This window comes from Gymnogyps californianus, chromosome Z (assembly GCF_018139145.2).
Source record: "Gymnogyps californianus isolate 813 chromosome Z, ASM1813914v2, whole genome shotgun sequence".
Taxonomy (NCBI): domain Eukaryota; kingdom Metazoa; phylum Chordata; class Aves; order Accipitriformes; family Cathartidae; genus Gymnogyps; species Gymnogyps californianus.
In genome coordinates, this window is record NC_059500.1 from 48,645,742 (window position 1) to 48,665,876 (window position 20,135).

Below are 20,135 nucleotides of genomic sequence, written 5' to 3' on the forward strand. Positions count from 1 at the left end.
CAGTACTTTTCCATTGCTCTAATAATGTATGATCAATAGAAGTTCCCCAGGACACCTGCAAGCCCAGTGCACCTATCAGGACCACATTTTCTCTTGCATAGCATGTTCAGCTGAAAAGGTAATAGAGAAGAAGCAAAATAAAATTGGGTCTTCATTTGAACCTCATCCTTGAATGGTATAGTTCTACAGCACAAGGGGCCTACATCTATAGAGCAATAATATCCAATAATCTCTTTCATCTTGTGCATTTAGAAATACAAGACAATCTACAAGAGCAGTTGGTTTTGTGTCCCCTCAAAGCACAAGACAAAGACATTTCCATTTGGCCATACTAACACAAATCCTACATTTCAGTAACAACAAGGTATGATCCTAACTTTCAGGCATGTGTAATTCCAGTGAAGGAGAATATCATTGTATATAGCAGGAAGTAAAAAAAGCCTCAGTTCCTCCATGCAAACTCACAGATCATCTACCCAAGATTTAAATACAGAGCAACGGAATCACTCTACAGAAATAAAAATATGAAATTTAACTAAGTAGCCATCTTAGCAATCTGAGCATAGGCATTGAATGCCACTGCTGAAAATGGCTGCTAAAACATATTGCATGAACAGATTTCATAAGTCCAAAAGGTGTTGCCAAAAGATACACACATGTTAAGCGTACGCACAGCATATATGTGTGCATATATGCATGCAGGTTCAGCCACTGTACTGAAGCTTTTTATTCATTATGTATAAACAATATGTGAACAGATCAGACATGCTGTAAACAAAGATACTTCAGGAGAATTACTCTGCTCAGTGCAGACTTGTAACACCTATTAACATTAATGGGAGTATTGTACATAACTCTGTGCACCTCAAGGGGAGTATATATTCTTGTGTGCATAGTTAGATGTAAAATATAGTTCTTAATAACTTGTCTAGTCTATTTACTATTATTATTATGTGAGGTACAACCAGAAAATTGTTAAAATGATGTATGCTAGCAGAATATTCCTGAGTTTCCTGAGACCTGTTTGTTGAGCTTGAGCTTCATTAGTGTGAAGCACAGCACCCAGTTACATGGTTTACACACCAGATATGAACTTGAATACTTAGGTGGGCCTCTGCACATGCTCAGAGGCAAAGACATATGCTTATGGTATTTTGCTTTCAAACTCACCACCCATACTTAACACATTTTTTCCTATTGGCAAAGATACAAGGAGTCATTACATACAACATAAACAAACACTGCAAAGATAGCTCTGAGAAAAAAAATTAACAAAACCAGGTACTTTGAGATTTTGAGCTATAACGAAAGCCTGCTGCTTCCACATTCAGACATTCAGGAGCATAACTTTGTATCTCCTTTTTAAGTATGCTAGATAGCCTGGAACAATAGTTGACAACTGTTGACAATTTCTTCTGCTAAAAATGATTTGCATGACTTAAATTTTTGAAAAATTATTAGGTCAGAATAAGGCTAAGAATTTCAGTAACTTGATTTAAGTAGCTTTTGAGGCCCTTATAGTCAAAACTCTCACCTAATTCAGCAACCAGTGAATTTACTCTACTAATCTGGATTTGGGGTCACAGACTATGTTTATTCTAAATGTAGTTTTGCATACATTGTTTATTTTTTACATTAAGAATGTAATACATCTTTAAGAAGGAATTAAAAGTCATGTTAGTATTTTTGACATCAGATTTGTATATGCTTGCTAAATGTTTCCCCTGCTGCAGAAAGAAAAAGAACTTTGATTTTTCAGCCATATATTTTGCAGTTCACATATAGCAGACAAATAAAGTAGGCTTCTAGCATGAGCATTACTCTTATTTAAAAAAAAAAAATCCTAATTTTTTATTTTTCTTACGTTCATAGAGCAATTGACTACTAGGTTTCTGGATAATGAGGACACTCATCTAAAAGGAACAACCCTAATTAACAGAAATTACCACTCATCAGCAACAGAAGCAGATTAGTCAAACCCAAATCTAAAAGCAACACTCAAGAAGTCAGTGTGTATGGTTTCAAGATCTCATTCTCATAATTAAAGTAGATCAAATTATGTGCCTTTTCATGGCTACTCCCTGCTGCCCTCATCTCTTTATCAATGTGACCTACCTTTACTAATCCCTGAATTTAGACGTTACGCATCCAGTGTGCTACAGGCAAGATCTGTAATACCATGATTACCACCAACAGCTACGAGGTGTGAGCACTACCCACATCTCATGCACTAGCACAGCTAATCCAGCACTCAAGAGCCAGAGCCAGCTATATTGCTCATGTAATATGGCCTTTTCTTCTAGCTGATCCTTTGGCAGCCGGCTTGCTAGTATGCCGTTTCTTCTAGCAGCAAGAAGCTGTACCATTTTGACCTTTTCTCTTTCCTCAAATATTAAACACAAAATGATGGAAAAAAACAACTTTAAGACATTCTGTTGCACATATATTTCCTCCAGTGAGAAGAGAGGAAGAATTAATATGTTTGAACCAGGCCACCTGCTGAGAAAGCTCTCAGATCAACACAGTCCATCATCCACATGTAACAGAATCACTGGAGACTGAAAAACGAAATCATCAACAAGTTAGTATCTTCCTACCAGCTAATCTACAAAAATACAAATACAAAAAGAATTATGTCTCTTTGAAAACAAGAACAGTAGTGACATATAGGTAACCTAACACTGTTACATTACATGAGCTGCCCCATCAGCTCAATTCTTTGCTTCTCTTTCACAGAGAGCTATTGCTTACCTCCTTCTTAAAGGAAGCAAGGAATCAACACAATTCTCATTGAAGTAATTCCACAGCACTTTCCAACAAGATATATTTAATCATTGTGTGAAAACCCAGCAAGCCTCCCTGTCTGGCCTATTTGATCTGCAAAAATTGTTTTAATTGTAATTAATTCTCCTGCTTATGACTACATTTCTACTTAACATCAAAGGTTATCTAACACCTAAGTTGCTAATCATTGGCTAAGATATAAAAATGATATGCATATGTGAGTACACATATATCTGCTTGACCCAGTTATGAAATACTGTTCATAGGAATTATCCTCAGCACTAGATAATCTGTTCTGTCACCTTCAGTTTGCACTGCAGCTGTTTCATCTCTAAATCAATGTTCTTTGAAGGAGCTGGTGTGGCTTCACTCTTGCCAGCAGTTTGAGACAGATGTTCTCTGAACTTCAATTTTCCTTGTAAATCTTCCTTCTCCTGTTGCCACTTGGCCAGGTTGGAGGTCAACATCTGTTTTACAAACAGAAGAAACAGTCACAATTGCATCCTAAAAATATTTCTGCTTGATCATATGAGATGCTTCTCTGGTTCAGAATTCAAGAAGAATGAAACAGTATATATTATCTGTAATTACACTGCATAGCTGTTGGTCGAATTCTCTAGCCCATGCAAAGATCAAATCCGGCAGGAAGGAGAAGTCAGCTAACATTAAAAACAAGCAATTTTTTTAGAAGGCAAGCTAATTCAATTGTGACTGTACACATTGCTATTTTTACCATGACAGGCAAAAATTATCATACAAAATTGTAACAGTAGTTACTGTTGAAACCTGTTTACCTAGAGCCTCTCTGGGATTCAGCAATTATTTCTACACAGAGCATGAAGAAATACCAAGGTGTCTCAGACACCAATGCATATTAAAGGTGGTTAAATGTCAAATCTGTTTTAACGGTGACCAGTGTAAGCTCAATTGCTGTGTTGACAACTGCTATAAAACACACACCCTTCTCTTGGCTTTTGTTTTGATATTTGTAGGGCTTGTAGAGGTTAAAGCAAAGTGGACCAGCTGCACTAAATATCTTCTGGTTGGCTGGTCTTTACTCATGTTGTGTTATTTCTTCCCTTTCACATATATGCACCATAGCCAGAGAACCACATATTCCATAACCTTGACTCTAGGGCTGAGGTACTTAAGTGGTAAAAGCCAAGCTGGAGCAGGACAGGATAACAGATGTTAGTTGTTTATTCCACTGGGTAGGTCTTACCACCCTATACTGCAGCCAAAACGCTTCTCATTTAGCAACATAAATGCTAAGTCCAATTAGCAGACGAGGCTTGTTAGGGATTTAGTTCAAATAAATAACATGCAAACAAACTCTCAGTCTTCTTGCATGTGATTGACAACTGACAAGACTTATTCAATCTTTGTAACAATATATTTCACAGTACTCCTTATAGAGGTAATCTTTTAAATAAAATATTTGTTTTAATTTAAATAATATTGAATGTTGTTCTGCAAAAAGGGGAACTGAAATAATCCTCTTGCTGGTGGTTAACTTTCACGAATCTGTAGTCAGCCAAAAGCCACCAATGGCATAACAACGCTCTGCTCCGGAAGAGGGTAACTACAGTACTATCTTATTATTCCAAAGAAAATTGTAATATGGTAGTTTAATATAAGGAACAATTATACAAAATGGTTCTGAAATCTCTCAAAGTGCAAAAAAAAACTTTGTGAAGAATCCTGATAAGAAACTGGAGAAGGTACTACAGCTTGAAATGACTAAATGTGTGCCCGATTATATGCTGGTACACAAAAAAACATGGGTGAGAGAAAGTTAAAGATAGCATTCTATTTCCAAGCATTTTATTATTTAACTTAAAAATAGATTTTATACTGTTTGATATTATTAGAAAAAGCTTTTTATATACATGTGTTTATATACATATTCACTTCCATGCTGATCATCTGAAGATCACATATATATCCAAATAAAAGAAAGACTACTTATGGTCATGTTTATTCCCATTATGAATGACATGAGAATGCTTGTAGATTTTGCATTAGCTTAAAAAAGTATCACGGATACAAGAAAATGCATTCTGTATTTAAAGTTAAAACTCTTAACAGTATGTCACACTTAAGTGCATTTATTAAAGCCAATGGGCAGTTTACATATGTATCTGAGATAAGTACTGTTCTTAGTAAAGGGTTTAATCTTTTCATTCTCTTCTGTGTCTGCTGTCATTATTGAACAAGAGATAAATAGTGTTAATGTATTTTCTGATTGGCTATTCCTTAATCTGATAAATTATTCTCACAATTAATACAGTCTGAGTAAAAGACAAAATGAAGGCTACTTTAATAAGCAAAAACAGTAGTAGTACAGAAAGATATAGTATAGAAAGCTATATTAGGTTAATTTGTCCAGTATAGCCAATATTTCTACATGCAGAATTTCATGATTCAGTGTCTCTATAATAAATTATTCATAAAAAGAAAAGCAAAAAAAAATCATAGCTAGATCAATATCTCTGATTAAAATTAGAAATGTCCCCATATCTGTCCAAGATAGCTCATGACTCTCAGAAGTTTCTTAGGCTACTGCTACCACCAAAATGCATCTGCTCTAAAATGCCATGACTGCAGTGGCCACGTTCCCAAAAATGACAGCAAATATACTGAAAAAGAAAGGGCTTTCATGGGACAGGTGCCAAAGAGGACAGTGCTACGTTGGTTATAGAATTTGTTTAAGTGAGGAGGCAGAAAAAAATTATTTAAAATATGAATGTACATAAATTCAGAAACAGCATCAGAACTATGGGGGTGAAGAGAGAGCAGCATATGATGTACAAGACAAACACCCCGCAACTTGCAAAAGCAGACCAAGACAGACATGCAATTGCAATCACAGATCTCAAGGAGGTTGTGTCTTAACAGCTCTGGAGACAATGTAAATGGTGTTACAGGGTTGAGAATTCTATTGTGTTATTCTTCTATTTGCAGTATATTGAAAGGGTATGTGAAAATTCTACACAAATCTATGTAGGATGTGAAAAACAGCCCCCCTGCCCTGGCAAGATATTTATACCTAAAAGATATTCCCTGCATTTACTTAATTAAGATGCAAGTTCATTACCCTGCTGTCCCTTACCACTCACAAAGTTTCAGGTCAAGTGTTTTGTTCTGTTTTCTTTTTTAGATAGAGGGGGGTTTTTTGTGTGTGTGCTACCATGCACGCAAATCCTGAGTGACAGAGTAAAAAGGATTTACTCCAGGGGAAGAGGTCACCAGGATGAAAGGTGGAATCTTAAACACCAGCTAGACCAGATGTTGGTAAAGGCAGGCTACCGCTGTTCCTCCACGATGTAACGGTCTTTGTCTGCTGCACCTCCTCCAGAGTGTTTTGGCTTAACAGATGTTTATAGATTCAGTATTTTAACATCCATCTATCTTAATCTCCTTGCTCCTGGTATACCCATGACACCCTGTTCTGCTGTACACAAAGGGATAAGTGATGAAATCTCAGTTTCTATGTAGTCAATGTAAAACTTCCAGTGACTCAGCAAGGCTTTTTACCATAAGCCCTCTGCTCAGAAAGACAGCTATGTGGAAGGCCCAATAGATTAATGTAGGAAGCTCCTGGAATGGCCTATTGCTCCTCGGCATCACAACAATCCTGTGAGGAGCTTCTAGCTCAGTTTACAGCAGAGTCACCCTCTTACTGCAACTGGCATGTATGAAAATGACATTTCTGTTGGTGGTGGCTGATACTGCACTACCACTGCTGTACATGATCCCATACATTTATATTTGCAGAATATATTATATAGAATGTACTCCTAGGCAAAATCATAAAAATAGGATGTAAATCAGGTATTCTTGAAACCCTTTTTAAGCAATGACATAACCTTATTTTATTACTCATTTTGTAATCCAACTATAACTAATATAAATATCCTCAGATGTGTAAAAATTATATTTGCTATGAAGCTTCCCATCCTAAAATCCTGGCAGAGCAAAACATTGCAATGTGCATAGAGATGTCTGTAAGAAACCTGAAGTCAACATATTCCTTTTTCTTTTCTCTAAGAAACCTTGCTACAGTAGGTAATAAAATACATTTGCTATAGCTCCTGTACCAAGTTCTATTTTAAAACCTAACATTGCTCATCTGAAGGTTTTAAATAGAATGCTATTTCCTCACAGCTTTAGCTTGATCATGAAAAATATACAAAATAAGCAGTACTTGTTGCACACATAAACCATGAAAGAACTTTTCAAAATATATTTGCAGGCACAGAGTTAGGTATTTATGATTTTACACGCTCTATCAAATGTTATTATAACATAATGATAAACCTATTTACAATATCCAAACGAAAATTTATCGAGTCAATCCCACTAATCTTGACCCTGTTTTGTTCTCTTGAATCAAAACCTACCTCTGCCTGATGGGTCACAGGAAAAAAAAAGCTAAAATTAATAAAGATGGTATGTAGCTATCTGAAAATATGAAAAGATATACACCAGACTAAAAAGCCAACTGTGCTGCATACTTAATGTGATCATATAGAGAAAAGGCAAATAACTCCAAATCCTCAGTGAAAGTTTTTTTCATGCAAGTGCTGTAAGTGGTTGATTACTTAGTATTCCAGACATGAAGACAAAATATGAAACAGAAGTCTTTGGTGACTTCATATCCTACCCCTAAATTGAAACAAAGACCCCCAAAAGCAAGAAAAAGTTCTAAAATTTAAAACTTATTTGTCATTTATTCTTCTGAAATTTTAGTAAAACCTAGTGTATCACTGAGTTATAATTTTTTTTCAGCCAAACGCAGTTACCAGCAGCTGACTGTTTCACAAAATGTCAAGTAAATGAAGGTAATATAGAGGACTTTTTGCCAGTGCTTTAGCTAGTTGTTAGACTTCAGTAGCCTTTAGAGACCATTAAGTACCCTTTGGCTAATTGGCCAATGGTAGATTAATCCTCTTTTTATTCTAGCAGCACTATTTTAACACCCTTTGCACTCTGTCAGTGTAGTATCTGAATGACAAAATAATATTGTGCATGAATAATAAGCAGAAAAGTTAAATTAACATTTCATGTTTCACATGCCATACCTATGTGTCAGAGAAAAAAACCCTCTTTTAAAGCCACTGACATTCAACTTTTTTAAACAATCTCATGTTGACATCTTACTGAAGTGAATCTTCCTAATTACTGCTAATTGCCTATCAAGAAAAAAAAAAAATCTTTCCTTGAAGTGCAGTTGTCTAGTATAGATGAACACAGCTCCAATGTGCATAGTAAAGACAAGCATGACACTTGAGGTGTGCTACATTATTATGAGGTCATACTAAATATGGTTTGCAATGAACAAAGCAGCTTTTAAGGATGTTTAAGGCACTGAAAATGTCAATCTCTCATGAAGTGTTTAAATTAGTTCCCAGCAGAGAAATACAGATATCAGCATGCAGACAAAAGGTATATTTCTCATCTCAAGTATTTTACTAAAGAAAAAACATAGTTGTCCTATTGATAATGTCACTGTAACACAATTGCAGTTCACCAGCTTTATAAAAGCAATGTTTACACTGTTATCTACAGAATAGCCCTTTCACACATACAAATTCAGTATTATTGGGAATACAGTTGTAAACACTAACAAACAAAGACTCTTATCAAAGTCTTTGAATGTCTTCTTAATCATGCGCTAGTACTGATCAGAATAATCATCGTTTATAAAGGGCTATTTACTATATACCGCTTCATAAACAAATGTTTTACTTGTAATTTTAGTTCAGCTATTTTATAGCTAATTTATAGCTAAATTTATTCTACAACTTATAAAAGCCTAGTATTACAACATTTGATCTGGCTATGGCATCTTATGAAATAATAAAAAAATAAAATCCATAAAATCAGAGCAGATAGGTCCATTTTAAATTTTGTTTTGTTTTGTCTTTTTCTTTTTCTAAAGAATGATAATACCAAATGGCTCAAGACCAGAACACATATATCTATTCCAGAGAAACACACAAACAATCATGTATAAATGAATTGGAGTAATATATTCTGGGCCCAATTCTCCAAGAAATCATCTGCTGTTATAAACAACAGACAAGCCTGAGTACAGAACTGCACACTATGCAACCAATGATTTTTCAAATAAATTATGGAAAATAAAAAAAGCCTTAGTAATAATATAGGTAACAATTTTTTTAATACGATGAAAATGCTTCTGCAACATGTCATCTGTGTAATGATAATACCGATTCAAACATAAGGGTTTTGACCTGCAGCAGTTCTATTTTAGCCTACATTTTCTATCACTTTCATTTCATGTCTCTGTATGAGTAAATATTGCTGTATCCCATGCCTAATTTCTGTACATATTAAGAACACTATCTTGCTTTCGTACTAAAGCAGATGCAGCACTCCATCTGTCCTTGCAAATATCAAAGGAATATAAGGACTATTAACTATGTATATAACATTGCTTTTATATAAGTAGTTTCATTATGATCAATTATACGATCACAACAATGTGCTTTAATTTTTGTAGGGATTCAGTTTCCAATGTGGAGATGCAAACTGCTAGAATATACAGATGTGCAGGACCTTGCCCATAAGGCCTTAACATTTCCGGATTAAAATTACCTAACTTAAAAAAATCAATATTTCTTAAAAAGAAAAATATTTAAGATTACAGTATATTATACTATATCTTTGTCCTGGTTTCAGCTGGGATAGAGTTAACTTTCTTTTTAGTAGCTGGTACAGTGCTGTGTTTTGGATTTAGTGTGAGAATAGTGTTGATAACACTCTGATGTTTTAGTTGTTGCTAAGTAGCGCTTATCTTAAGCCAAGGACTTTTCAGTTTCCCATGCTCTGCCAGCAAGCAGGTGTGCAAGAAGCTGGGAGGGAGCAGAGCCGGGGCAGCTGACTTGAACTAGCCAAAGGGGTATTCCATACCATGGAACGTCATGCCCAGTATATAAACAGGGGGAGCTGCCCGGAAGGCGCGGATCGCGGTTCGGGAACTAACTGAGCATCGGTCAGCGGGTGGTGAGCAATTGCATTGTGCATCACTGGTTTTTTTCCTTCCTCCCCCCCTTCTTTTGTTGCATTCCTTTTCATTACTATTATTATTATATTTCATTATTACTATTGTTAGTATTATATTTTACTTTAGTTATTAAACTGTTCTTATCTCAACCCACGAGTTTTACTTTTTTTTTCCTTTGCTTTCCTCCTCCTCACCCCACTGGGAGGGGGAGGGGGAAGCGGCTGCGTGGTGCTGAGTTGCTGACTGGGGTTAAACCACGACAATCTTACATACTTAGTTTAACTTATTGGAAGTATTAGTATCTACACAGACACAACACAGTACATTATGTTTTACCACAATTAAATTAAAAATTAAAATATAACCAGAGACATTTCACAACACTTTGTCCCACTTGAAAATATCTGAATGTTATAGCAAGCCAGTTGTGAAGATGTGGCTGAAGTCCAAAACCAATGTTTCCATGTACCCACCATTGCTATTTAAACAAATACAGTTGACTTGGGTATTCCAACACCTAACATGCCTGCATGCATTAAGTATTGCTATATACAAGCAAAGACTTCCATTTGATGCATAAAATTTGCCCCAAGATTTCCATGCCTTTGTACTTACTAGAGAATTTTCAATGTAAGACATGGAATCCATGCAATCTTTTATAGTTAGGACCAGGTTTTACTGCAAGATTTTTTGCAGGGTTACACAGTATTTATCTGATTTTCACCAAACATGAGAGTTGGGGCAAACTCATAAAGCTAGGAATTTGAATTTTTCATCCAGGGTCAGGGATAGTGCTTGCCATATTCCCCCTGCTTAATCTTAACACATCTAAGCACTGCAAATGAACTACTTCATGAGAGCCAGTCAGGGAATTTCACAATCCCTACAACTCATTACAAATTTAACAGCAGCAATACTAAGTATTCATATGTTTCAGATAACACATACAAATATGCTGCACTAAAACTCATTGGGGGAAAAAATTAATAATGCTTCCATCTGTTTTCCGTATAGCTCACATAAAATAGAGAGAAACCAAAATGAAAATGCTATTTTAAAGACTGTTTTTAAACTTTCTTTTTGATTTACCCACTTATTTCCAAAGCATACAGCTTTATATCTTTAAAAATTAAAATTATTTTTAAAAGAATATATAAGCAAGAAAGAAACAAAACAGCTGAAAGAATGGTGAAATATTAATTTAACCTCTCCTCATTTCCATCTGTTTTAGAGAATGAACCATTTTCTATTGAAATACTTCTGCATCTCAGGTATAAGCGGGCAGGAATTCTGTGCTTGTAGGGAAAGCTGTTCCATCTCCCATACTCTGGCCTCCTCTTTATATATTGTTTTTGTTTGCTTAAACCTCAACTTTTCAACTGTTAAAGACCATTTTCGGTCAAGTTACAGAAAACATGTCTAAAAGATACAAAGGTTTGAGGAAGTGACATAAGGTCTTTTGAGATAAAAATTACTAAAAAATACGTACATCAGAGGTATTCTCAGAAATGGGTTGCAATATTCAAGGAACAAAATTTATAAAGACAGCTCTATATTTAATGTTATACTAATACTTAAATATCTCATTTGTAACTGCTTCAGTTATCAACAAAAGCTGAAAAAAATGTCCTTGGAAGTTTTTTGATTTTTTTATGTAGACAGCTGTGTAAAAGCAAAACATTTTAAGTGCAAACTGTATTAACAAATTTAATTACTGGAAAAGTTCAATGTTCTCATTCAGCAGGACAAAAATACAAATACACAACAAAGAGTTGAAAAAAAAGGTAAAAAACTTTGAATTTTTCTAGTCACATAAAGGTGATATTGTACAAATATTAATATATTATTTACATTTCTATATAAGAAAATAAAGGCATATTCCTAGCCACTTCTGAAAGGTATGAGGAAGCTCATGACAGACATTGTGGGGAGGATGCGAAGACAGGGATATTTTTAAAAATCATGAATTGCATTTAAACATTACCACTACAATGTATTGCATATAAATTAAATTGGTAATTCATCCCTGGACTCTTGTAAATGAACCCCCACAGACTTATCTTTAATTTGTAATTTATGTTATCATTGGAACCCTTGCTAAAATTGCAGGCATAAATGAACAGTTCAGGGTAAAGCACTCCTTACATTATATATTAAATACCTGAAGAGACCATCACAAGAAAAAGCCATGGTTTCAGCCTAACGTGTAAAATGAAATATACTTTTCCTTTATCATGATTGTCATCAATATGACTCATTTGGGCAACTAATTATTTTCACATACATGAACAGTTTGAGGACAACATTGTAGTTGTGCCTAATCCCTGCAATTCAATGTCCCAGCTTGAACCAGATCTACAGCTGCTGTCTCTTAGTACTTCCCTCATTCTCTTCTGCTTGCTTCACTGAGGTAAGAGTATAGACACACATTTCTCTTTGGTGTACCACATGACCATCTCTGAATCTATGAACAGAAAACTGTGCACAGGCAGACGAGTTCAGCCACAAAAAAGTAAATCCTTTTCAGTGCCTGTGAATCCTGTGAGACATGCTACGGCTAGTCATACAGTCTCCATTGCTGAGAAAGAAACTGAAGCTTTTCCCACATTAGGCATCAAAGGTAGCCTGGAGTGATGCACAATAAACCTGAACATGACAGAAGCTATGGGAACAGTCCATGATTACCTCATTAATTGCCAATGAAACTTCAGGAGAGCAAATCAGATGGTGCAAAGCATTAGTAAGGAAGTATAAACATTCTTCTACCTCCTCTAGCAGTAACTGAGTCCATGAGGTTCAGGCACTTCAAGCAAACAAACATGGCTTCAAAACCACAAAACCTCTTCCCTTGGGGTTACAAGGAGAGTAATAGCGTCTGACTTCTGCAGGGATGCCAAAGAATCCTGTGAGCCAGTGCTCATTGTCTGCAACAACCAGGATCTAAGGCAGAGAAAAAGGAGCACAATCCCAAGGAGGGAATGCTGTAGATAACCATTCTTAAAAAGCAATCTCAGGTGTAGTTCCCAGAAACCTTTTTTTTGTCTCAGAAGTAGTCTTAGTTGTAACACTTTCCTTTTCTACGATTGTTGAAGATGCCTTAGTTCTTGACTCCTATTTCTTTTTGCCTAGAAAGACCCCAAAAAATCAAATGCAGTCTGAAGGGTCACGCATCTTCCTTGGTAAAGTGATGAGAATGGCTGTACTCTTCTAGTTTGTGCTCCTGGCTATGGATGTGTCTTTTGAAGTTTCTTCCTGTAGTGAAAGGGAGTAGCCAGGACAACAGATCACAAGCATTAACTTTGAACATACAAGCTTAAACAAGGGATTGCAGGAATGAGAAAGTCGGAGTAAGATGCAAACTCTAACAAAAATGCCAATTCCCTTTGTGCAATAAACTAGACAAAGAAATCTCAGTGTGGGATGGGTAAGAAAATAGAGTCAAACACAGGAAACTGGTGCTTTGCAGAAGACCTAACAGTGCTGAACTGGTGAGTAAGAAGATTCTCCTTCAGAAATCTGGAGGAGTTCAAAAGAACTCTAGGACCAAATATGTTTCTTTCTGACATTGTTCACCCAAGGACAAGATGTGGGAGCTGTTGTTATGGTCCTGCTTTCTTGTGTTGGGTTTGGGTAGTGGGGGAGGGGCCACAGGCATGGCTCCTGTGAGAAGCTGCTGGAAGCTTCCCTGGCTCCAAACTCGGACCTGCCTCTGGCCAAGGCCGAGCCTGAGCCCATCAGCAACGGTGGCAGCGCCTCTGTGACAGCTTATTTGAGAAGGGGAAAAAGACTGCTGTGGGAGAGAGTAAGATGGAGGAAGAAGAAGAAGAAGAGGAAGAAGAGCTACAGTGAAAAAAAAGAGGAGGAGAGAAACAAGAAGATGGGAGAACAAGAAGAGGAGCTACAGCGAAGAGAGGAATGGGATGTGAGAGAAATACCCATGCAGACCCCGAGGTCAGTGAAGAACGAGAAGGAGGAGGGGAAAAAAAGGGAATCCTGAGGCAGACAGTAAGATGGAGGAAGAAGAAGAAGAGCTACAGTGAAAAGAGAAGGAGAGGAAGAAGATGGATGAAGAAGAGGAGGAGCTCAGTGAGGAGAGGAGTGGGATGTGAGAGAAACAGCCATGCACACACCAAGGTCAGTGAAGATGGAGGAGAGGGAGGAGGCGTGCCGGAGCAGAGATTCCCCTGCAGCCCGTGGTGAGAGGGCAGGCTGTCCCCCTGCAGCCCAGGGAGGTTACCAGTGGAGCAGAGATTCCCCTGCAGCCCCTGGAGGACCCCACGCTGGAGCAGGTGGCTGGGCCCAGAGAAGGCCGTGACTCTGTCGGAAAGCCCACACTGGAGCAGTCCGTGGAGGACTGCAGTGCGTGGAAAAGGACGCGAGTTGGAGAAACTCATGGGGGGGCTGACCCCCGTGAGAGGGACCCCACGCTGGAGCAGGGGAAGACTGTGAGGAGCCCTCCCCCTGAGGAGGAGGGAGCAGCAGAGACAACGTGTGACGAACTGACTGCAACCCCCATTCCCGCCCCCCTGTGCCACTGGGGGTGAGGAGGTAGAGGTATCGGGAGCAAAGCTGAGCTCGGGAAGAAGGGAGGGGTGGGGGGAAGGTGTGTTTCTAAGATACGGTTCTATTTCTCATCCTCCTACTCTGATTTGGTTGTTAACAAATTAAATTGGTTTATTTTTCCCCAAAACCGCGTCTGTTTTGCCTGTGACCATAATTGGTGAGTGATCTCTCCCTGTCCTGGTCTCGACCCATGAGCTTTTGTTGTACTTTCTCCTCCCCATCCTGCTGGGGGCCGGAGGAGTGAGCGAGCGGCTGCGTGGTGCTTTGTTGCCGGCTGGGCCTAAACCGTGACACACCTTACTAGAAACCAAAGAGTAATGAGGTGCATGGAGGAAAAGGAGAACTTCGTGTCCAAGGAGTAAAAGTTTGCAAGGACTAGCTGCTAGCTCCGTTGTTCAACCTCTTCTGTATTAAGATATTTTTCCTGTGCTAGTTACCAGAAAAAAAAGTTCTTCCATTTGAGAATGAGGACAAAAAGATTAATTGCTACACGAGAAAGACTGGTAATGATGTCAAGAATACATTAAATTTAGCACATGTGCAAAAGAGTGTAAGTAGATTATTCCTGAAAATTTTGGTTTAACTACAGAGAAGATTCTCCTGGCAGCCTTCTGCAGTTCTTCAGTGCCCTCAGAGAGAAAATTTGCCTTATATCTAAATCCTCTTTCTTGAAAAATTAAATCTATTCTCCTTAAAGGAGAGGGAAGCACAAACTGACTACTAGCCCTTTTAAATAATCTTCTACGCATTGGAAGGTGGCTATTACACTCCTTCAGTCTTTACCATTGATCTGTTATTTTATAGATTTCATTAATTACACTCCCTCGATCTTTTTGCATAGTTAACATGTTCAAAACTTCTCAGAATTCTTGCTCCTTTCTTCTAATATGTGTATTTTATGTGTGGTGCCCAAAACAAGATACCATATTTCACAGAGTGCCTTGACACTGCTAAGTAGCAAAATAAATGTCCTCTGTGAAATTCTCTGTAAGAAATAGTGCCTGATAAGCTGGCAAGGGTTCTACTATGAAGAGCGGTAGATTTGACAAGGAAGTGGCCTTCATGCTATGAAATACCATCTTCATGTTCCTGAGAAACAGACACCGGTATTTGTCCAACCTGTGGACCTTTGCAAAATAAACACACATATCCACAAGCCAAAAAAACCCACCCCAAACCAACCAACTGCAATTTTGGCTTTTTCCACAACTGATGAATTTGCACCTCATATACGTCAATCTTGTAAAGGGAGGGATAACATGTAAAAATACATGCATCATGTATGCAAATATATTTTCACGACCAACAACAACTTTTCCCCTCTTGGCTTACTAAATTTTTATGTACAAACATGGGAAAAACATTTTAAAAAGTAGAGACTAAGTACATTTCAGTGGTCATTCACAAGTGATATTTCTTTTAAATCTTGATTTGGTCTTGTGGAATTCAAACTACAGAAGTTATCTTAGAGAAATAAAACAAAATCCTTGTTATACTTGGGGAAAAATCCCAAGGTAGCCAAACTCAAAGCTTTAACTTCAATAAAACCTGTTTCTTCTTGCCTCAACTAGTAACTGATTTTTAAATCAAATGCTCTAGAGACTTTTCTAAAGATTTTAATGTTTAAAATTGAAAAAATGTTGGCAAATACCACAATAATTATTTTTTTCCTTCATGGCTAACTTTCAAATTGATATTGTTATAACCATTTTAGAAACAGAAAATGAAGATTAAGAATTGCAGTTTTTTTGTGTCTTTTTTACACTTTAAAACAATTTTTTTTAATAAGAAAGTCTAATGCTGATACACTACTTATAAAAAATGTCTAGAAAAGTCACATTTGACCCTTTACAAATAGATAAAAAGTATATGGAAGCTTGCTTTTTTATTATTTACCTTAGTTTTCATTATTTTTTACATGACATGCTTTTGATACTAACAAAAATGCACAGCCTTTTTCAATCATCATTTATAAAGAAATAAAACATGTAAATACCAGTATTTTGGCAGTTTTATGTGTAGAAACAGTCACACACCCTTTCTGACCACTATTGCTTACTGAGATCTTAATGACAAACATGTATTGCCACACATCTCTAAAGGCAAAGTGAAGCAAGAAAAGTTAAATTCTTTAGAAAATACAAGCAGAGTTTCCTGGTTGGAGCTGTACAGGAACTGTCATTTTGTTACAAACAGAACAGAAATTACAGACTTGCAATGTTTAGATCACTTTCACTGACTTAAAATATTGTTCTCCCAAGTGACCTAAAAAACTGAGTAAAACAACAGTATGAATATATTGTACAGGGTGTTCCTAATAATAATCATACTTTTTTCAACACCTAATACAAAACACAGACATTGTTTTAACGAATAGCACTTGGGTGACCTAGAAGATAGGACGAAGGAATAAGAGTCACGTCCAGTTCCTCATGGATTCTCAGCTTGGATCCTGGTTTTTGCACAGTTTACCTTATGAACATGATCCGAGTGACATTTCACAAATTCCTGGATAAATGTTGCTACACTTTGCCAGCAGAGAGACAGGCTGTGTCATGCACAGATCAATAATAGCACGGTGTTTCATCAGCCTCAAAATCAAAAGTGCTTCATCTGGCAAAAGCCATGGCCCTTGAGGATCTGACATATATAAACTGAATACCCTACACAGGATGTCTACTACAAAAGCTGCCAGTGTAAAGACAAGTCTAGAGATACACAGTGAGTATATGTAAATAAGAAAATATGTATTTGTATATATAAAGAAGTTTTTAACTCCTTTTTATGAAAAGTAAGAACAAATATCACAAAGCAGCAGCTGAATAATGGAAATGAGACTAAAATTTTACAATTCTTGACAGAAAAATAAAAACACAGTCAGGACAATCCAATATTCATAATCTTTTGAGGAATTTACCGTAAAACGCAAGTACCTTTTGAACTGTACACAATAATATGTATGACAGTGGGCTGCAATAAAATGCACTCTAAGCTATATGTAATGCCTTCTTATCAAAATTATGTTCATTAAAAACATAGAAGATCAGAAAACGTTTCTCTACTTCAGGGAAACTACTCAAAGTAGAGGTCTTGAGACTGTAAATCATCATATACTACCTGTAGTTTCAGGCCTTAATATAGGCTTTCTTAAGGAAACAACAGAAATTTCTGTCTTCTACTGCTTAGCTTTCCTCATGATTATCTTAACTTCATTTTTTAGTGACAGAGCTTGTAAAATTTATATCTTCAAGTAAGTGCAGCACCTGTAGATTTTAAGTTGAAATTACTATCTATCAGAATGCCTTTCCCTCATTTGTTTCTCACAGTAAATTTAGTTTTCTGTTTTCTGCCAAAGTTTCTATTGCAAACACTACTTTGAAAAATAAATATTTTCATTCTTTGGAAGCCAAGCCTTTAACAAAATATCTCGAGTCCTTTATCAAGGTTTTGACTCAAAAAAGATTAATCTGCCTCTATGCCCTCAATTAAAATGAAAAGCTTTCTCTCTACATATTTCACTATTACCTCACTAAAAACCTGTTTCCTTACACTCAACCCTACAAGGTAGACTAAAGAATATAAAAGAAATATTAAAAAATGGTTATTTACCTTTTTCTTTTCTGAATTTTCTTTACCAAGCTATGCACTACCTAAATTAAAGAGCTTTAGTCTTCTCTCAGCTCTGCAATCAGCAACTCTAAAGGGCTGTACCAGACCAATGTAATCCTAAATTCTGTGTACATTACACCACAAAAGCGATTTTTCCTTCTTTTTGCATTTCTTCTGCTCAAGACTAATTCTCTTTTAATGTTCCTGTTGCACACTGTGGAACATTCATTTCCTTTAGGTTACTCCCTTTGTTTCGTTATCCATTTTCTCTGTGCCATGACTCTATATTTGTATGTCTTGAGTGGTGATGGCTTCTTCATCTGCCTCAGAATTTCTCCTCCTTATAACCTGATGTTTGAACATCATTATAACACTTCTCCTTGGCTTCAGTTAGACCCTTATAAAACATTGGTTTGACTTTTCTTAAATTTATCATCCATGTTAACATCTCTTCTCCACAGCACTATTAAATGCATTCTGGGTTTCATCACAAAAATACTGTTGCCCAGCTGTGCTCTGTGAAGTACATCCATTTCTTCTGTCAGTTCTTCAAATAAATGAACAGTCTTACTGAAGTTGAGAACATACCTTCCTGTTGGTACTTTTCACTAATTCAGCTTACGTCATTAAACATATCCTCTCTTCCTGTCTCTATTTTTTTCATGCATCCTACAGAACAGACTTTTTTTTATTCCCTTCAGAAAGACTCTGCCCACTCCTAACCACAAGCAGTTGATTACTCTCTAATTCTTCCTTTTTAGATTAATTGTCCAATATCACTGCAGTTCTCTGACTCCAATTGGCAATGGTCAATTACAGTCACATAAAAATTACAGACATCATATCTGGTATGATTCTATCTTGTTTCAGTTCTGTGTCCTTGAATCTGTTTTTCAATCTTCCTTTGCTAGACTGAAGACTCTACGAGCAAATTTCTTTTTCTTAGATATTTAAACTTGAGTTACCTATTAATCTCCTCTCTGAAAACCTCAAATTGTTCTCTGGAATGGTATATTTTCAAATCCTTCTCATAAGTCTTCTTCAAATGCTTTTTACTTCCATCAATCTCTTTTCTGGATTCTGGGTATTACAGCTACATAGAGTATTCTAGGAACAGTTAAATCATGCCAAGTGAAAGAAAACATATTCTCTCTGCTCCTATTGTATAGCCTCCAGTTTATACATTCAAGGACTGCACTAGTGTTTTTCACAATGGTAATGGGAGTTCATGCTCAGCTCATTACCTACGAGGACTCTCATTTTTCTTCGGAGTCCCTGGTTCCCAGGAGACAGCATTCAGCCTCGCTCAACATGAACTTGAGCAATGTATTGGTTTTCATTATGATGTAATGATTTCCTCATTAAAAACACTGTGAGGTCATAATGATCTATACTTTTCAATCAGCCTCTGCTGGATGATTGAAAGCTTAGAATAGCTGTCAATGACTGAAGATATCCCCTTGCACTGGCTTGGATTTTTTACATTGCCACTAATTTTTAAAAAATGATTGAAAGATTTTACCTCTAAAACAAACAGCAAAAAGACTGTCATATATTTCATAGTATATCCAAATAGAATAGATGTGTAAGGTGTAAACCATTATCTTGGGGAAAAAAATAATGTTATCATTCATGTGAGGGATCAACTGAAAAATTAATTTCATGGTACGTGAGATTCTGAGCTAGTGAAAATGATTAAGTGGTACTTATATGCACCAATTTAACCTTAAGGCATAAATTGAGACATTGAGTCTACACTGTGTTCCATGTGTCAGTGCTTAGCTCCAATCCAAATACTAAGGAAAACCAATCAGAGCCAAGATAATTTTTGGAATTTAATCTTCTATGTACATTTTAATACAAGCAATCACTGTTGCACAGGGGCACACAACACAAATGAGTGGATGTGCTTATAAGACTTTTAGATACTTTCAGGTCATAGAGCCATTTTTGCAATCCCATGACCCTGCTCCTTGAACTTCTTAGGAAATCCAACTCCTCGAATAAGGAACAAAACCATCTCTCACCAATCCACCTATTACATGCATCTACCTTGCTAACCATACTGAGCACCCATCTTATGTTTCCTAACTTCACAATGAAGGAAATTTATTTAACAGTTTAGGACAGGAGCAAAGGAAAGGGA

At 36.6% G+C, this 20,135-nt stretch overlaps 1 protein-coding gene across 1 annotated transcript in view; it reads right to left on the reverse strand.

Moving 5' to 3' along the window:
- CNTLN (centlein) overlaps nucleotides 1–20,135 on the reverse strand; it is a 207,462-nt gene that overhangs the window by 32,455 nt on the left and 154,872 nt on the right. The window contains exon 19 of the mRNA XM_050912620.1: nucleotides 3,087–3,251. Within this exon, the coding sequence (XP_050768577.1) occupies nucleotides 3,087–3,251 (165 nt within the window). The remainder of the gene's footprint in view (nucleotides 1–3,086; nucleotides 3,252–20,135) is intronic.